Here is a 20,634-nt window from a genome sequence, read left to right on the forward strand (position 1 = left end):
TCTCTTTCACATGCTACAACTCCTTTTAACTTCTTTTGCCACTGACCCACACAAATAGAAATATTTTATTGTATATTTCTTTTTGTTGCTCAACTAGAGAGACAGATAAGAGTTAGCCACATTGACAGGTCTTGATATGAATTAAGCCACATATCAATCAGACCAGGTAAGAATGGCATATTTTCTTCATAGGGGAAGTTCGTGAACCACATGGGGTTTTATGACAATCCAGTGGCTTTGTGGCTACCATTACTCAGACAATTTCTGTTTTTCTAAGTCTGGATTTCTATTTATATCCACAGCTGCCACAGTGTGATTGTAACTCAACTCTGGAACAATCGTCTATAACTGTAGCTACTCGTTCAAAAGGGTCATGGTAAATAAATCAATTGATTTAATAGCAATTAAAGAGAATAAGGAGAAAGAAAGCAATGTATGTGTCTTTGTTTCTGAATAAAAGATAGAAGTAAGCAGTTACTTGGAAAGCACAAGCAAACATACAAATTAGGCTCAGATGTGGACCACACAACTCATGGCACTGTCTCACCTTCAATAAGAACAGGGATAATCTGATTATAACCTCAACTCCACATTCCTGCCCATTCCCAGTGATCTTTCACACCTAGCTTTCAAAGATCTGTCTATCCCTCTGCCGTTAAAATACTAAAGGTCTTTGCTCCTGTCACCCTTTGAGGAATAAAGCTCCCTATAGTCGATCAGGTTAATTGAGCCATCAGTTAATGAGGGCAGCCACTTAATTGGGTCAAATCTTAAAGGGCAAAAACTAATCAAGAAAATAGCCACACTTTATTGTGGACAGGAGACTATCGCCAAACAGTTAATAACTAGTGTCAATCATGTTCACTTGCTGGTCATTAGACATTACACAGTGCTTAAAGGGAACAGTTTTTAAATGAAGTTACTTGTATGTGATTGTGTTCAAAAAGCAGTGATTCTTGTCACTGAAAGCTGGCAAGAAGTAAGCAGCAAGACAATTCAGAGCTGTTTTGCTCACTGTGTGGTTTCAAGCATTCCAGGTTTAGAGATGCCACAAATGACTGGGAGTGAAAATGAAACAATTTGACTACTTCAGCAAGGTAAGAGCGAAGAAGAATTTGAAGTTATTGACAATAATCTCGAATATTACAATGAAAATGAAGACTTGAAGGAAGCAGTTGTTGAAAGCATTGTATGATGGCTGTCTGTTATCTGCAGTAGGTGACTGTGCTGATTTTGTTCATTTACAGTCAATCAAAAGAACACGCAGCATACAGTGGATTAATTCCTCCATCAATAAGTATGAGGAGCTAATATAGTTTTATGATACTGTAATAGCATTGGTAGTGTTCTAATTTGTTCTGTATTTCATTTAAATACATAGTTTGTTACTCAGTTAAATGGTAGTTTGTCTTTTTTTTACACTTTTTCAACTATTTCCATGAAACTTTGGCTAATTGGGGCAACCACTTAATTGGGCCAAAATGTCCTGATCCCAATCTGTCTAAATTTTCTGGAATTTACCATATTCATAAACCTCTGAGAAAATACTTCACTTCAGCTGCCTAAAATGTATGACTCCTTATGTTAAAATAGTGATCTTTATTTCTGGATTCTCCAACAAGAGGAGAAATCCTCTTCATACCTTCACCCAATATATCACCAGCACCGGCCCTCTTGCCATCAAGGACATACAGTATATACGGAAAGGTGCAGGAAAAAGGTCAGCAACACAATGTCGGATCCCACCCATCCTACTCATGGACTGTTTGCCCCACTTGCATCAGGGAGGAGGCCATGTAGCGTTCACGCCAGGACCACCATGTTCAAAAACAGTTACTTCCCCAAGTAGTTAGGCTGATCAACATCTCCACCAGATAACCCACCCCATCACATCTCAGATCTCACCCCCTCCCCACACCACTACTTCATTTCCTGTCAGTCGGCTTATGTACGGAGATGCCTGTGCCTAACGTCATTTATGGACACACAGTCAACATATGTATATAAACTACCTTATGTATTAATATTTATTGTGTATCTTTATTATTGTTTATCTTTATGTGCTGCATTGGACCCAGAATAACAATTACTTTGATGTCCTTGACACTTGTGTACTGGAAAAGACATTAAACAATCCTGAATATACTCTGGCAAGACTTTTCAGTCTGTCATAAATTTCAGTCTATTTTTCTCTTTTCTTCTAAACTCTAATGGATACAAACCCAGTGTGTCCAACCTCTGCTCTTAAGACAACCTGTCCATTCTGGATATTATTCAAATGATTTGCACTCTTACTGAGTCAGACTGTGCCACAGGAAGTCTGACCAATATCCTGTGTCACTAAAGTGCAACTTCCCTCCTTTGTTTTCAATTCCACTAACAATGAACAAAAACTTTCTGTTGCTTTCCTAATTATTTGCTGTCTCTGCACCATTGTTTTTTTGTGAATTATGCACAAGGTCACCCAGATCCCTCAGTTAGATTGCATTTCTTCCCCAATGTGATGTTTCATTAACAACTGAACCTCTTGACCGCACCTGCATACTTTTATGCATTGAGTTGCTGCCATATGATTGCTTGAATGAGCAGGTGTGCAAGTGTACCCATTAAAGTGGCCACTGAGTGCATTCTTCCCCAAATGATTTGCAATAATGAACAGCTTATCCTCCAGGTCACAGATAATGCATGTACCATACCATTTAAAATGTGGGAGCCCTTTATGGCACAGTCATAGATCATAATAGTAGTACCAGCTGTTATTAGCCTTGTTGTGTTCTGCATGAGATGAGGAATATCAGAGTGAAACATCTGATATGCTCGGAGAAAAGCAAAGTCCACCTATGACAACACAATGTATTTTAGTAGCTATTTTAAGACATATTGAAGGGTATTAGGAAGTACAGATTGTTCTATTTTGCATTTTTCCTGGATGTAATTTACATGCGTGGGAATGATTATGCAATTTTAAAAATGTGGGTAGAACCTGGACTAATAACAAATGCTGGTCTCAATGCAGAAATGATCATTAGGCCTGTTGAGTGACTGAATAAATTACTTCAGGTATAATCATGGATTTAGTTGCATTCTTAAGCAATAATAGAATATCAATTATTTATGAATGGTCCAAAGTAAAGCACCTATTGTTTAATTTTGAATGGACCTCTTTAAAAATTTCTTTCCTTAGTAATCTGTAATGACATTTAAGTTCTCATATTATTACATTCAGGGTCACCGTGGCATGTCGTTGACCTTACCAAGTTTATACTGACCAACAAGCAGGTATAGTACAGCAGTTAGCACAATCTTTTTACAACACCAGCATCACTGATTGATGTTCAATTCCTGCCATTGCCTGTAAGGAGTTTGTATGTTCTCCCTATGACCAGATGTGTTTCCTCCTGGTATTTCAGTTTCCTCCCACTTTCCAAAGACTTAGGATTAGGTTTAGTGACCTGTGGGCATCGGCGCTGGAAGCACGGTGACGTTTGTGAGCTGCCCCCTAGCACATCACAAATGATGACATAAACCTCCCATTTCACTGTATGTTTTGATGTTTCAATGTACAGTGCATACGACAAACAAAGCTAAGCTTTTTTTCCTTTTACACTAATCCTATCTCAACTGATTGTATTCTCTCCACATTCCCACAAACACTCCTCGCTTGCTGCCATTCGTTTTCACACCAGGTGCAATCGCCATTGCCCAGCTAATCTGCCAACTCACACCGTCTTTGGATGTGGGAGGAAAGAGGAACATCTGGAGGAAATCCATGTGTTCACAGGGAGAATGCACAAACTCTGCAGACAGCACTGGAGGTCAGGATCAAAACCAGGTCACTGGAGCTACAGGTATGTGGCAGCAATTCGACAAGTTATGCCACAGATCCCTTTGTTGGGTGCCCCTATATCTGTCAGTAGTTCCCAAACTGAAAAACTCATACCTCTGCATTTCTCCAAGTTCCCCATTACCCTAGTTCCCTTTGCTAATTTTGAGAAACAACCATGTGAACCTTTATCAAATTGCTTTGTTACAGTTCAACAATAAAAATGGATTTACTTAGATGAGATCTCCAGGAGAAAAGAATCAAGAACTAAAAAATAATCTTATTAATCAGAGGTCCACGTGAGTCTGGATGTCGATGCCCGAAGGTCAAACCCAGGATTACTGTCCTGGGGTGAAGACAAAATTTGGAGGCCCGTTGTCTATGAGAATCCAGAGACAAGGACTGCTTCTCCCTCCACATTTTACACCACACTTTCTGCCATGTGGAGATGCCTGGTGGCCCTGTCTCAGTCTCTGCCACAGATCTGGGCCTCTCTCTCCTCCACCTGTCATGTACCTCTCCAACATTTTATCCTCCCAGGTACTCACAAGGACTGGAGGACTGGACACAGCCTGTCCTGGGGGTTGAAGGCCTGTCTGGGTGTGTGAGCAGGTGGGAAGGATGGGAAAGGGGCTTGTTTTGCTGATGTTTTTGCAGCTTGTGCGAGGCATGCAATGTTGGCACTGGCATGTGTGGCAACACTTGTGAGCTGCCCCCAGCACATCCTTGGGTGTGCTGGTTGTTAATGCAAACAACGCATTTCACTGTATGTTTCAATGCACATCTGATTAAAAAAAATTTTAATGTGAATCCAAATCTGAAGTCTATGACAGTGGTTCACTTCAGCTGCTCATTTTCAGAGAGAGAACAAAGGATATAAAAGAAGGAAAGAAATAAACAAAAGAAAGAAGGTTAGAGAATGAATGAATTGCATTAATTAAACTTGATAACAGCAATTAAGCCACTGCCCTAATAATGAGATGAATTCCTTCCTCCCATAATCATAAAATCTTTAGCTATGCGTCAATACTATTGTCCATTTATCCTCAAGTCACACTTACCACTCCTTTCTCCCAAATGATGGACATCCTGTCTTCTACGCCATTCACTCCATTTGGAATCTTCGTAAAATTATCTTTTCCGAAAGCCTTTTGGCAGCCATTGAATGTGCAATTGTCAGTTCCTGTCACAGTGAGATCATCACTACAGAGAGAGATGAAGTGAGGGTCAAGTAGAGTCTGCCAGTATAATGCTTTACCAAGGCAGCTGTTCAAGAAAGTATCTTAATCCATGAAGCAGATACACTCATCATGTTTAAAGTGGTGATTCCTATACAGTACCTGGATACAGTGAAACGTTTCTGTGTTGTATGCCATTCAGAGATCATGTCATGTACATCATTACATCAAGGTAGTCAAAAGAGAGTAAACACAGAAGCATAGAAAATAGATGCAGGAGTAGGCCATTCAGCCCTTCGAGCCTGCACCGCCATTCAGGATGATCATGGCTGATCATCCAACTCAGAACCCTGTACCAGCCTTCCCTCCATACCCCCGATCCCTTTAGCCACAAGGGCCATATCTAACTCCCTCTTAAATATAGCCAATGAACTGGCCTCAACTGTTTCCTGTGGCAGAGAATTCCACAGATTCACCACTCTCTGTGTGAAGAAGTTTTTTCTAATCTCGGTCCTAAAAGGCTTCCCCTTTATCCTTAAACTGTGACCCCTCGTTCTGGACTTCCCCAACATCGGGAACAATCTTCCTGCATCTAGCCTGTCCAATCCCTTTAGGATTTTATATGTTTCAATAAGATCCCCCCTCAATCTTCTAAATTCCAGAGAGTATAAGCTTAGTCGATCCAGTCTTTCATCAAAGTCCTCCCATCCCAGGAATCAATCTGGTGAACCTTCTTTGTACTCTCTCTATGGCAAGAGTGCCTTTCCTCAGATTAGGGGACCAAAACTGCACACAAATGTGGAGAATAATGTTACATGTACAGGTAGACAAGTAAAGTGCAAGGTCCATAATGAGGTAGATTGCAAGATCGAGAGTTCAATCTTCAGCATATGAGAGATCCATTCAAGAGACTTTCACTTTCTGTTGAAGGAATGTGCAAAAAAATAGCACACTGATTTGCTTTGGTGACCCGGAGGAATAATTTTCAGCAATATACTTGTAATTTTTCATGCTTCATTTCTCAGCCAGCAGCCAGACCAAAGGAAGGAGAGGGTATTCTGTCCAGAAGACCAATGCTGTCAGAACCACAGGGAACTAGAGGGAATTATCAGAAAGGACATACAAGCACAGACAAGATTCGAAAGAGAAGTAAATGTACGACTAGAGGGTTTGGAAGTCCAATCTGGAAAGGCTCAGAACGTTAACGGTGTTATGACTGCCAGGACAAGGTTGAGATTGCAGGTATAGGGTCAAATGAGACTTAGTGTGTAACCAATGGAAGCAAGGCAAAATGCAGATTATAGGTCAGGGAATTGTTTATAGAATATATCCAAGAACAAGGTGCTTATGTGTTGGTGTGTAGGTGGTGGGGGGGAGGGAAGAATGGAATTTTTTGCTAACAATATGTCAAGAAATTATTCCTGCTATTTCTGTCTCAAAGGTAATGACATAAAAAGTATTATGCTACTGGACTGGACACTTCTCACTGATAAAAACCAGTGGAAACTAACCACTGACATAGTGCTTCCATACACATTCAGGCTGGTCCAATCAGAACTCTGCATGGTGTTACATTGAGTAGTTTGTTGTTCTCACCACTGTCAACAGAGAATCATGACCTGGACCCAAGACCTCTAATTTACGTCAATAATAGTGAAAGACAGTATTACATAACAACTGGTCTCATTAGATATGTATTTTATGCTTCACATCAAATGTATTAATATGTTAATTTCAACTGGAAGTGTCTATCTAGTTTCTATCATAACTATGCCAATTGTGTTCAAGGTTGAAAGTACACTTATTATTGTACCAAACTAATTTGGCAGGAGGTTGGAACCAGACTGAAGGGATTTAGGATAAAACAGATGGTAATAAAATAAAGATAGCATGCAGTCAGACTGTCAGGAAGGGCAGGCAGATGATAGGACAAAATTGCAGCCAGCAGGGTGAGTATCAGTGCATTAGGGATGCAGTATCAAAAAGGGTAGCAAATTCAGTACTCAAAGTGTTATATCTCAATGCACAGAGTGTAAGAAATCAGGTGGATGATCTTGTTGCACTGTTACAGATTGTCAGGTATGATGTGGCCATTACTGAATCATGGCTGAAGGATGGTTGTCGTTGGAAGCTGAATGTCCAAGGTTACACATTGTATCGGAGGGTTAGGAAGGTAGACAGAAGGGGTGGCGTGCCTCTGCTTGTAAAGAATGGTATCAAATCAGTAGAAAGATGGGACATAAGATTGGAAGATCTTGAATCCTTGTAGATTGAGTTAAGAAACTGCAAGGGTAAAAGGACCCTGCTGGCAGTTATATACAGGCCTCTCAACAGTAACTGGGATGTGAACCACAGATTACAATAGGAAATAGAAAAGATGTGTCAAAAGGGCAATGTTATGATTTTCATGGGAGATATTAACATGCAGGTCAATTAGGAAGACCAGGTTAGTAATGTATCTCAAGAGAGTGAGTTTGTTGAATGCCTGCGAGACGGCTTTTTAGAGCAGTTTGTTGTTGAGCCTACAAGGGGATCAGCTATACTGGATTGGGTATTATGTAATGAACCAAAGGCAATCAGGGAGCTTAAGGTTAAAGAACCCTAAGGTGGCAGTGACCACAATATGATTAGCTCAACTTGAAATTTGATAAGGAGAAAGTAAAGTGTGATGTAGCAGTATTTCAATGGAGTAAAGGAAATTACAGTGGATTGAGAGAGGAGTTGGCTAAAGTAATTTGGAGGGAGAAGTTGAGAGGGATGACGGCAGAGCAGCAATGGTTTGAGTTTCTGGGAAAAATGGGAAGGTGCAAGATAGATGTATTCCAAAAACAAAGAGATACTCAAAAGGCAAAATAGTACAACCATGGCTGACAAGGTAAGTCAAAAGTGAGGGCATACAGCAAAGCAAAAATGAATGGGAAGATAAAGGATTGGGAAACTTTTAAAAACCTACAGAGAGCAACTAAAAGAATCATTAGGAGAGAAAAGATGAAATATGAAAGGAAGCTAGCAAGTAAGATCACAGTGGGCAGTGAAAGCTTTTTCTAGTTACGTAAAAATAAAAGATAAGAGTGGATATAGGACCGCTAGCAAATGAGGCCAGAGAAATAATATCGGGGGACAGGAGATGGAAAATGAACTAAATGAGTATTTTGCATCATTCTTCACTGTGGAAGACACCAGCAGAATGCCAGATGTTGAAGGGTGTGAGGGAAAAGAAGTGAGTGCAGTTACTATTACAAGGGAGAAGGTGCTCAAAAAACTGAAAGGGTACATAAGTCACCCGGACCAAACAAATTGCACCCTAGTGTTCTGAAAAAGGTAAAAATTGTGGAAGCATTAGTAATGGTCTCTCAAAAATCATTGGACTCTGGCATGTTGCCAGAGGACTAGAAGATTGCAAATGGCATTCCACTCTTTAAGAAAGGAGGAAAGCAGCTGAAAGGAAATTATAGACCAGTTAGCCTGACTCAGTGGTTGGGAATATGTTGGAGTCAATTGTTAAGGATGAGATTATGGAGTACTTGGTGACACAGGACAAGATAAGACTAAATCAGCATGATTTCCCCAAGGGAAAATCTTGCCTGACAAACCTGTTGGAATTCTTTGAGGGGTTTACATGTAGGATAGGTAAAGGAGATGCAGTGGGTGTTGTGTATTTGGACTTTCAGAAGGCTTTTGACAACGTGCCACACATGAGGCTGCTTACCAAGTCAAGAGTCCATGGTATCACAGGAAAGTTGCTAGCATGGTTAGAGCATTGGCTGATTGGTTGGAGGCAGTGAGTGGGAATAAAAGGGTCCATTTCTGGTTGGCTGCACGTGTTAGTGGTGTTTCGAAGGGGTCATTGTTGGGACTGCTTTTTATGCTGTATATCAATGATTTAGATGATGGAATAGATGGCCTTGTTGCCAAGTTTGCAGATGATACGAAGATTGGTGGAGGGGCAGGTAGTGTTGAGGAAATAGGTAGGCTGCAGAAGGACATAGACAGATTAGGAGACTGGCCAACAAAGTGGCAAATGAAATACAATGTTGGAAAATGCATGGCTGTGAACTTTGGTAGAAGAAATAAATGTGTAGACTATTTTCTAAATGGGGAGAAAATCCAAAAATCTGAGATGCAAAGGGTTTTGGGAGTCCTTGTGCAGAACACCCTAAAGTTTAACTTCATACAGGAGCGGGTATGTGATGCTGAGTCTTTATAAGGCACTGGTGAGGCCTCACCTTGAGCACTGTGAACAGTTTTGGGCTCCTCATCTAAGAAAAGATGTGCTGGCTTTGGATAGGGTTCAGATGAGGTTCACGAGGATGATTCTGGGAATGAAAGGGTTATCATACAAGGAACATTGGATGGCTCTGGGTCTGTGCTTGCTGGAATTTAGAAGGATGAGGGGGGATCTCACTGAAACCGTTTGAATGTCAAAAGGCCTAGACAGAGTATATGTGGAAAGGATGTTTCCCATGGTGGGGGAGTCTAGGACAAGAGGACACAGCCTCAGGATAGAGGGGCATCCATTTAAAACAAATGTGGGGAAGTTTCTTTAGCCAGAGGGTGGTGAATTTGTAGAATTTGTTGCCATAGGCAGCTGTGGAGGCCATGTCGTTGGGTATATGCAAGACAGAGATTGATAGGGTCTTGATTGGACACAGCATCAAAGATTACAGGAAGAAGGCCAGGGAGTGGGGCTGAGGAGGGGAAGAAAGGATCAGCCATGATTGAATGGATGAGCAGAGTCGATGGGCAAATGGCCTAATTCTGCTCCTATGTCTTTTGGTCTTACATTTATTATCAAAGTATGTACACGTTATACAACCCTGAGATTCGTCTCCTTACAGGCAGCCACAAAACAAAGAAATCCCAATAAAACCTATTTTAAAAAAGTCAAACATTCAATATGCAGTGAAAAAAAACAAAATGCGCAACAATAAAAGTAAGTAAATAGTGTTCTGAACTGAGGTTTTATGAAAGGCATGAAGCCAGGCATCACTGCAGCTGGAACAGGCCATAGCCTCGGTCAGCACAGAGCTCAGTAAACGTCATGGACTAGTGAGCAGAACTAGGCAGAACCGGCCCATCACTCACCTCTGGTCTTGACACCCTGATCTTTACAATCTAGCCCGGCACATAAATGTTTCCACTCTGGAAATGTAATGCGACAAAAAGCCTCACCTCACCATCCTTACCATCCAGGACCCGCCCTCTTCCCACTGATACCATCAAGAGCTTGAAGACACAGACTCGACAATTTAGAACAGCTTCTTCCACTCTGCCGTCAGGTTTCTGAACAATCCATAAATGCACCAACTCACTATCCATCTTTTGTACGATTTTAATAGTAATTTAGATTTCTATGCCTTGCACCATACTGCTGCCACAAAAGCAACAAATTTCATGACGTGTTGGTGATAATAAATCTGATCTTAATGTAATTTCTAGATACGTTTATACGTCACGAATCGAGACAGCAAAGTAGCACTGCAGTGTTACAGTGCTCTTGTTCATTCTGGAAGTAAACTTAATAGTTGCAAGGCAGGTTTTCACAATACTCACTTAGCCAACAAGTCCATGAGGTATCCCGGTGTAGTGGGGTCGGGTCGTAGTGGAGGTCCCATGACATAAGCTGCAGCTTTGCGCCAGTCTTTGTCCCAATATGCAGTCCCATCAGTTCCTAGACTGGCTGCAATAGGTTCCCCAAAAACAACCTTCCCTAGAAGTAAAAATTTTGTAGGAGACACAACTAATTAGATCACAAAATACACAACTTCTCAATGAAGGTATTGCTGTTCTTGTGTGTTAGTATGAATATAAATTTCACTGAAACTCTCACAACCACAGTCAACCAGAAGTGCCAGATAGACTATCCATTTCAGTTTCCTTCTGAATTCAAAGTACATTTATTATCGAAGTCTGTATACCATATACAACCTTGAGGTTCATCTACTTGCAAGCACCCACAAAACAAAGAAATGTAGCAGAATCCATGAAACCCTCCACACAAAGACTGTCGAACACCCAATGTGCAAAAAAAATGGATGCAGCGAAGTCTCTAGAAATCAACAATATTGTAGCTCTGATGGTCTGTGTTCTGAAACTCTTAAGCTTCCCTCACCAAATTTCAGTAAAGCTACAACATGGTCACCCACCTGTGGAAATATCATGGTCACCCAGATATGTTCCAATCAGTCACCTCTCAATTACCAGCAGAGTGATACATGCAGTCATTGACAGTGTCATCAAAAATAACCAACTCATTATGCTCAGTTTGGTTTCACCAGAACCACATAGTTCCAGAAATCATCACATTCTTAGTCCAATAAAAGAGAATCTAAAAATATAACCTTGGAAAAAGGAACTTGTGCCTTCCTGGCGTATATACCACATAAACTCTTCTCAGGCTCCCAGCCGGGTCCAGATGTCAATTTTAACTGACGTTTTGATTACTAACTCCGCCATCTTCATCAGAGATGATACCTAGGCATGTCTAGACTGGTGGTATATATACTCTATTCCCGTTGTCTGTCTGTCCCTACTTTAACACCATAAGTCAGCTTATATTTTGCTTATGTTTTCCCTCTTGCTGTGTGATACTTCTCTGTACCTTTATTAGGGAGGGAGAGAGAGAGAGAGAGAGAGAGACAAAGAGAGAGAGCCTGTGTTATGTTGATTCGTCGGGAGAACAACTAGTTTTTGTTGTACTGGAGATCATGGTCTTTCTTGGAGCCTTTGCTATTGCTTATTTGGTGGGTAGAGGGTGCTGAAACTTTTTGCTGAAATAAGTGGGGAGAGAGAGTGTCAATGATTGCTGCTGCTTCTGCATGGGAGGGGGAGCAGGGAGTTTTGGGGTTCTAACTTTTTTTACTGTCATTTATTCTTTGGGGCACTCTTCTGTTTTCATGGATGTCTGTGAAGAACAAGAATTTCAGGTTGTATACTATATACATTCTCAGATATTAAATGGAATTATTGAACTGTTGATTGGTTGAGGACTAACCGAACAGATTTCCGCTGTCCCACCTTATTTAAAAATTGCATTCCAATTCTTACTTAGAGCAAGAATTTCATCTTTGTTGTAATTTCTATTCTCTAGTCTTACTTCCAATGGCTTCCTTCACCAGGTAGTCCCAAAAGCCATTGGCGTAGGACAGTAGTTCTGTGCTGTCAAAGTCAATCCTGCGGTCATTGCTGTAAACCCAGCTGTGCTGACTCTCAATTCATCTTTGACCTGCATAAACTGGGATTTGAGTTCTTTGCAGGTTTGTGGATGGTACTTATCCAGTATTTTTTCAGGATCCTGGTGATTCTTCCAGAAACCGTGGAAATATAGGGAAGACAGGTGACAGCAGCAGGTTACTCCTCATCGTTAGGTTTTTCTGTTGATCCTTTTAAAGGCCCAATTGATTTCCTTCATCTTGTAGCCCTTCTGTAGGAAGTTTCTGCATAATTGTCATTTCCTCATGGAGACTGTCCACATCTGAAATAGTTTTCTCACGGTTATTCAAAGTAGAAAGAACTGCTGAGCATTGGGAGACATGAGATGGTGGCTGTTATTGTTGAAATACAAGTCCATCCAGTTCCTATCATAATAGAATGTCCAGGAACGGGAGGCAACCATTCTTCTCCATCTCCATCGTAAATTGAATGTTTGGATGTGTGCTGTTCAGATGATTGTGGAACTGTCGGAGTGCCTGGAGTCCATATGACCACACTACAAAAGGTGTTATTGACGTATCTGAAGAAGCATTTGGGGTGCAAGGGAGATAAGCTCAGTGCCCTGTCCTCAAAGTCTTCCATGTAGAAATTAGCAATAGCCAGCGACAAGGAGATCCATCCATTTGTTCATAGTAGTTCCTCTTATAGAGGAAGTTTGTCGACGTAAGGGTGTTCAGAAAGGTCAATGATACCCTTATCAAACCCTGACCACAGGAGGAGGAGTTTCCTTAATGAAAACTCACGTGAACAGGGACACCACATAGAAACTCACCATTATTGGTACTGGAATACCAATAAATACTATCCACAAACCCGTAAGGAATCTCAAATCCCATCTTATGCAGGATAAAGGTGGCCTGGGACTCAGGACAGCTGGCGTTTACAGAGCAGCGTATGTCAGCCAGACATGGAGCATGGTGGAAACCCACATCAAGGAGCATAGGAGGTGCACCTGTTGGGTTTCCTGGAGAAATCAGCAGTAGCAAAACATTGCATATGTAATTACTACAGGATTGCTTTCGACAGCCCAGAAGTACTGTGCCATGCCAATGGATTTTGCGACCACCTGGACAGGAAGCCATTGAAATAAGACTAGAGAATAAGAATTTCAACAAAGATGAAGGTCTCAATCTAAGTAAGAACTGAAATATGATTTTAAACAAGGTGGGACAGCAGAAACCGGACTGGTTGAGAACTAACCAATCAAGAGGGATGAATGATGGAAGTTGAGTATATATACCACTGAACTAGACATGCCTAGGCATCATCCCTGATGAAGATGGTGGAATTTGTCATTGCACATCAGTTCAAGTCGACATCTGGACATGGCTGGATGCCCAATAACCTTGGATTTCAAAGGGATTACCAATACTGATTCCTCCACCATTAACATACAGGGGATCCCAATGATCATAAATTTCACTGAACCAGCCACATAAATAGCATGGCTACAAGGTCAAGTCAGAGGCTGGATACACTCTGGTGAGTGCCTTGACTAATATATGACATAGGAGTAGAATTAGGCCATTTGACTAATTGAGTCCTCTCCTTCATTCAATCATAGTTGATTTATTAACCCCGTCAGCCCCAATCTCCTGCCTTCTCTCCATTTCCTTTGATAGCTTTACTGATGAAGAACATACCAACCTCTGATTTAAGTATCTTCAATGACTTGGCTTGCACAGCTAGCAAACTAGTTAATAGGTGCTGATTAAACTAGTTAACAGATGCTAAAGACAGAAAATGGTTTTGCAATTACTCCTAAAAAGTGCTGTTTCTTGGTCTTCTTTAACTTTGTATGTTCATGTGTCATTTCTAAGTTAATGTAAGAAGTAAGATGATCCCTTTCTAAATGATCTGTTTCAATTCATCTTATGTTAACACTCTTTGGGGAACCAAACTTGCTTTCAGAACTTTCTTTTGTTAATACTACTATGTTGATCTGAAACCAGCTGAGTAGATCTACAACCAAGTAGAGTGGATTACGGTTAATTGGGACACATTAGGACCAGTACATATTGGCCCAATTAAGGAGTTGCCCCAATTAGCTGAAGTTTCATGGAAATAGTTAAAAAGATTTTTTTTAAAAAACCAAACTACTGTTTAACTGAGTAACAAATGTACCGGTGACATGGTAGCAATCTGGTTAGCATAACACTTTGCGGTACAGGCAACATGGATTCAATTCCCACCAGGAGTTTGTATGTTCTTCCCGTGACTGCATGGATTTCCTCTGAGTGCTCCAGTTTCCTCCTACAGTCCAAAGACTACCAGCTGGTAGGTGAATTGGTCATTGCAAATTGTCACACATGTTTAGGCTAGGATTAAATCAATTAAATAGGGATTGCTGGGTGGCATGGCTCAAAGGGCTGCAAGGGGCTATTCTGCACGAAATAAAATTTTAAAAATGTATTTAAATACAACACAGAACTAATTAGAACATTACCAGTACAACTATCATACTTTAAATTTGTGTGTTGGTTCCCAGTAGTCATTGATGAAGGAATCATAAACAAGAATTGTCTTGCTGCCCATTTCTTGCCAAAAATCACAGCTTTTTGAACACAAACGTGCACAACTGATGCTATTTATAAACTGCTCGCTATAAGCACAATGTAGTGACTAATGGCCATGCAAGTGCACACGACTGACAGTAGTTAGAAACTGTTCAGAAACAGTCCCCTGTCCCAATTAAGCTTCATGTTGTCCCAAATAAATGAAGGGAATCCCAGCTACTTCCTCAATTAATTTTTGTTCTTGAAGAGTTGTCCCAAATAAATGGCTGCACCAATTAACAAATGGTACAATTATCCAGAATCCACTGTACTTCAAATGAGATATTGCAAAAATAGTCAAAATCCATAAATCTTAACTACACATGACCAAATTTTAGTGTTATCCTTCACAGAGCAGCTTTTTGATCTCTTAGCTAATAAAATACCTTTATTAGTTAAGATGCATTTTCAATTAATATATATGCCCTTGACCATCGAGTGAGGTATCTGGCACCTACATGCGGTCACAAATGACATCTGAATTTACAGTGTTAATCTTAGTAACATAAATTATGTTGCTATGTTAAGCATATTCTGAAAATACTGAAGCATATTGAAGCATGTTGTGGAAATACTGAAACCTAACATCTTGACAGTTACAAACAACAAACAACAGGAATTCTGCAGATGCTGGAAATTCAAGCAACACACATCAAAATTGCTGGTGAACTCAGCAGGCCAGGCAGCATCTCTAGGAAGAGGTACAGTCGACGTTTCAGGCCGAGACCCTTTGTCAGGACTAACTGAAGGAAGAGTTAGTAAGAGATTTGAAAGTGGGAGGGGGAGAGGGAGGTCCAAAATGATAGGAGAAGACAGGAGGGGGAGGGATGGAGCCCTTGGCTCCCCCTCCCCCTCCCACTTTCAAATCTCTTACTAACTCTTCCTTCACGAAGGGTCTCGACCTGAAACGTTGACTGTACCTCTTCCTAGAGATGCTGCCTGGCCTGCTGCATTCACCAGCAACTTTGATGTGTGGATCTTGACAGTTAATTTCCTTAGTTTTATTCTAGTATCCATATTTATACATACTCACTTACCATATACTCATTAACTCATTTTATTTTTTTTCATTATTTGATCATACATTCTGCAATATTTTCACATGTATTGATTGGCTTATTTTAACAATAGAGCAAAAGACATTCAAAAAGGGAGAAAGGGGCATTCTGACCATTTTGCATAATGTCCACAAAACATCCCAAACATACGTACATCACAAAGGTAACAGGTTTGCAACTGTGCTGGATTTTGTCCAAAAAACATTCATTCAGTCTTAGTTCTCAGCTCGATGCCAAGTAATCCCTCTCAAATATCCACATTTCACCTTTAAAAGAATTACTTCCTACTGTGGGGTGAAGACCACATTATCATCAGAATTCAATTCATTCCAGGACAAATGAGTGTACATCATCCTGAATTTTCTTGAAGGTGAGTTCCAAAGGACAGGAAATGACCCAAAATGGTTTATGTCACATTTTACTTCTGGGGGAAAAATGTCTTCAATCAGATATGCTGAATAAAATGCAATGCAAATGAAGCTCCAGACATGTAATTCTATTTGTTGTTAGGCTGAGCAGCCCGTAACTGCTAAGTGTGTGTCTGAAGAGTGTAAGATTGGACAGAATCTTCACAAGTCTTGCTTTTCTTTCAGCCAGTAATCTAAGATGCATCCATCTGGTCCACATGACTTTTCAACTTTCAGCACCCACTTCCTGTAAGTACCACTTCTTTATCCATTTTTATCTTATTAATCTAATTCCTGCCCCTTGCTTTATTACTATATTGACAGTGCATTCTTCTTCAGTAAAGGCAGTCTTCAAGACAAGACATGACTGAAGAATTTAAAACTAGCACCATTATTGGTATTCAGAGAAGTCACTGTGTCTCTGTGCTCTGCCATTTTGTTTCATTGTGATCACATACTCACACCACAACAGAGGGGTCAGTAAATTGGTATTGGATGAATTACATAAGCTCATGAATGCTACAAATCCATCTATGATTGTATCTTCAGTGCAGCTCCCCCAGAGAGAAAAGGATCAGAGAATTAACATTCCAGTACATAACACAGCAAATTAATAAATGAGTAAATTATTGTCATGTATTTCAGTACAGTAAAAAATTTTGTTTTGCATGCCATCCATACAGATCATTTCATTCCAATGGTGCTCTGAGGGATGTGTTGAAAATGTGAGGAAGACCATAAATCAACAGTGCAAGGAAGAAATGGGATTGACTGTCTACCATTTCTTACCTTCTCTCCGTGCACTAGCAATCACTTTAGCAGCAGATTTACTCATTACGTGGACTATATAGATGGGACAGTTAACAAAACTGGCTATAGTAATTGCCCTTTGTGTGGCTTCAGCCTCTACTGCTTCAGGTCGACAAAGCTCATGACCTTCAGGTCCAAAAATTCCCATTGCAAGCATCTGCTTTGCACCCTGCAAAAACAAACAAATAAATAAATAGAACTGAAGATTTTATTAAATACTATGGTAGAAAGCAGAAGTCAGCAAAAACTTACAACATTCTTCAATTTTTGCTCAAATTCCTGCTTTAGGCCAGGAAGAAGTCAGCTGCAGGTACCCTCCATCTCAGAAACAATCCTGACTTAGAAAATTACTGCTGCTTTTTCTATTGTCATTGGGTCTAAATTCTGAAACTTTCTAATCAGCGGCATTGTGGCAGTACTTCACTTCAGTGACCCCCCTCCTCCCCCTCCCCAATATCCATTATAGAGTTATAGGACTGAGCTCTCAGTGGCATCAAGCGCCCTCTTCACTAAAACCTATACCTGTCCTATTTCATTTTTCCTACATTCTCATCAACTGTCCAAGTTTCTACCATTTACTGTATCTGCATTCCAGAGCGAACTTCCAATGGCCAATCAAACCTCCAACTGTCACATCTGTGGAACAAGGGGGGAAATACAGGCAATCACAGCTGGAGAATTACACACATTAACTGTTAAATTCAATCTGCAAGGCTGAAATCACTGGAATGGTGAGGCAGCGGATTTACAAGTAGAACCATTATGCTAATCTCTGAGAAGACCAGAACTGTAACCTTCGGTCTATGACATTAACCATATATCTCTGCTACTAATTTCCTACCCTGGTCACAGACTCGAGTTGAACCATTGTCTTTGTCATCAGCTGCCTAGTTGATTCAGAGCCAGTCTTCCAAGCCCATTCACTCTGTTATATAGTCTTCATCCACACATATAATATAGCCTGGCACTGCCCCTACATCTGGTGCTGAAACCTTCTCTCACATTTTTGTAATCTCTAGAGCATGAACATACTCCCCAATTCTTCCTTCCATTATTTTCATTGTCCTAACCCATGCTAATGTCTTTGCTTAGCTACATGGGAATGCTGCCTTCAAATGTCTTCAATTAGAAGTCTTCACCTGTGAATTTAAGCCATCGCTCCAAATATTTCTTGCTTTAGTTTTTCAAGTCCATCTGTGCTTCTTTGAAGCATCTATGCACGCTTTTTCCAGTTAAATGTGCTAACCAAATGCAGGCAGTTATTGCTTGTACTATTCAATTCAATCAGGGTGACACAGTAGCAAGTGGTTAGTTAGCACATCGCTTTACACCGCCAGCAATCTCCAATCAAGGTCCAACTCCCATCTCCGACAGCAAGGATTTGTACATTTTCCCTGTGACTGTGTGGGTGTCCTCTGAGTTCCCCAGTTTCCTCCCACATTCCAAAGACATACTGTTAGGATTAGTAATTTATGAGCACTATGCTATGTTGGCACCAGTAGTGTAGTGACGTTTGCCGGCTGCCCAGAACATACCTCATTAATTTGATTTAGCACAGTCTATGCATTTCATTATCCAAGCATTTGTCCCTTTTGATTTGTGAAATGATTGGAAAATCAATGAAGTTATATGGAGGGGCGAATTTACCACCCAAATGTCTGCCCTTCCTGATACGGCATTAAGGGCTGTATGCTAAATACATTTGGATCCACTCTTCAACAAGTCACTGTGCCACCTGTGGCACCAATAACAACTGACAAAGAATCACAGTACAACAGAAGTGTATAGGACAGATACAAGTACAAGCCATTTGAATTCATCTTGTTCCTACTGACCTTGATGCCTGTCTATGCTAATCCTATTTTAATACATACTGTATCCTTCTGCATAACCTCCTCTGGAAGTTCATCCCAGTCAGTTCCTGTTGCACACTCTCTATTGCTAGCACATCCTTCCTGTACTGTGATAATAAGAACTACACACAATTAGGTGCAGTCTAACCAATGTTTTGTACAACTACAACATGACAACCCAACATGTCTTGGTCTATGAAGATGAGCACATCAAATGCCTTCTTCATCAACATATCAGGGAGCTATGGATTTACAATCAAAGTCTCTCTGTAAACCAATGCTCCTAATGCCCCTGCCATTTACTCTATATGACCAACCAGAATTTGACCTCCCAAAGTACATTACATCTGGGTTTGATTCCATCCATCACTGTTCTGCCCAATTTTCCAGATGACTTATATCCCACTTATATCCCTTGACAATCATCTTCACTATCTATCACTTCACTAACATTTGTGTTATCGGCAAACTTGCCAATCATCCAAGACTGTTATGCATTACAACCTACAAAAGGTACCAGCACCACTCCTATGGAACACCACTTGGTGCAGACTTCCAGTCATGAAAACATCCTCTGCCTCTTAATTTGCCAACGTGCCTCGGATCCATTTACATTAAACTTCTGGACCAACACAGCATACAGGACCTAGTCAAAACCCTTAATATAGTTCATCTAAATTACATCTACTGCTCTACCCTCATCAATTTTCTGAGATACCTCCTCAGGAAATGCAGCTTTGTGAGACATGATCTCCCCTGCGCACAAGTACACTGACTTTTTCTCATCGTTCCTTGCAAGTGAATATAAATCCTGTTCTTCAGATTCTTTTCCATCAACTTTCAGTTACCGATATGAGGCTCACCAGCCTGTAGTTCCCAGTCTTATCCCCTACTAGCTTTTGGAACAAGGCAACAGAACTAGCTAGCCTCTAGTTTTCTGGTGCCATACCTGAGGTTAACTTTGCAATTATGATGTAATTTTAGCAAGTAACCATAATAGAAATTCAGAATTATGCCACAGAAGGAAGTCATTCATCCTTCACTACTACAGCAATCCCATTGATCTGACCTTTCCCTATTGTCTTTCACTTTTCCTTCTTTAAACAGAGATCAAGTCATCCCTTCCTAATCCATTCCGAAAATCAGGGAAACAAAATTCCAAGTCGGTAGGAAGTGAGAGTCTGTATTCAAACAACTGTCCTATCCTGGTGAAAGGTTACGTTCAAGTTTATTTTCATTCAACTATACACACGTATACAACTAAACAAAACAATGCTCCTCTGGGACCAAGGTAAAACACAAAACAGATATCACATGAAGTAACGTTAACACAATATTATTAACAGATAATAACAAATATATTCTGAAAGTGCATATACAACATGTAGTTAAATATACATGGACTTCCGGTGAGACACGAGGCAAGATGGCAGCACGGCACTGAGCGCTGACATATAACCCTCCTTTTTCAAGTTCTTTAGGGTTGGTAGACAGTCTTAATACAAGGTTGAGTTGGAGAAAGATCTAACTAAAGACATGGCTTCAAAAAAAGATCCAAATTCAACCAGGAAACAAGATACCAGCAGACAACACCAAGCTAGCGATTCATCCGAGGAAATAGCTATGCTAACTAAGCAAACAATAGCAACAGAGATGGAATCGCTGCAAGAAACGGTAGCCCACATGCTAAAGGAGTTGCTGGAAAAGGCTCTCAACTCCATACAGAATTATATGGCAG

The 20,634-nt window shown here is 40.5% G+C and overlaps 1 protein-coding gene across 1 annotated transcript in view; it reads right to left on the reverse strand.

Annotated features, from left to right (window-relative positions):
* The window catches only part of dpys (dihydropyrimidinase), a 68,779-nt gene that overhangs the window by 13,727 nt on the left and 34,418 nt on the right, over positions 1 to 20,634 (reverse strand). Inside the window, exons 4-6 of the mRNA XM_072274934.1 lie at positions 17,023 to 17,212; positions 10,555 to 10,711; positions 4,885 to 5,026 (exon numbers count right to left, since the gene is read on the reverse strand). Of these exons, the coding sequence (XP_072131035.1) occupies positions 4,885 to 5,026; positions 10,555 to 10,711; positions 17,023 to 17,212 (489 nt within the window). The remainder of the gene's footprint in view (positions 1 to 4,884; positions 5,027 to 10,554; positions 10,712 to 17,022; positions 17,213 to 20,634) is intronic.

Source organism: Mobula birostris, chromosome 1, assembly GCF_030028105.1.
Source record: "Mobula birostris isolate sMobBir1 chromosome 1, sMobBir1.hap1, whole genome shotgun sequence".
NCBI classification, from domain to species: domain Eukaryota; kingdom Metazoa; phylum Chordata; class Chondrichthyes; order Myliobatiformes; family Myliobatidae; genus Mobula; species Mobula birostris.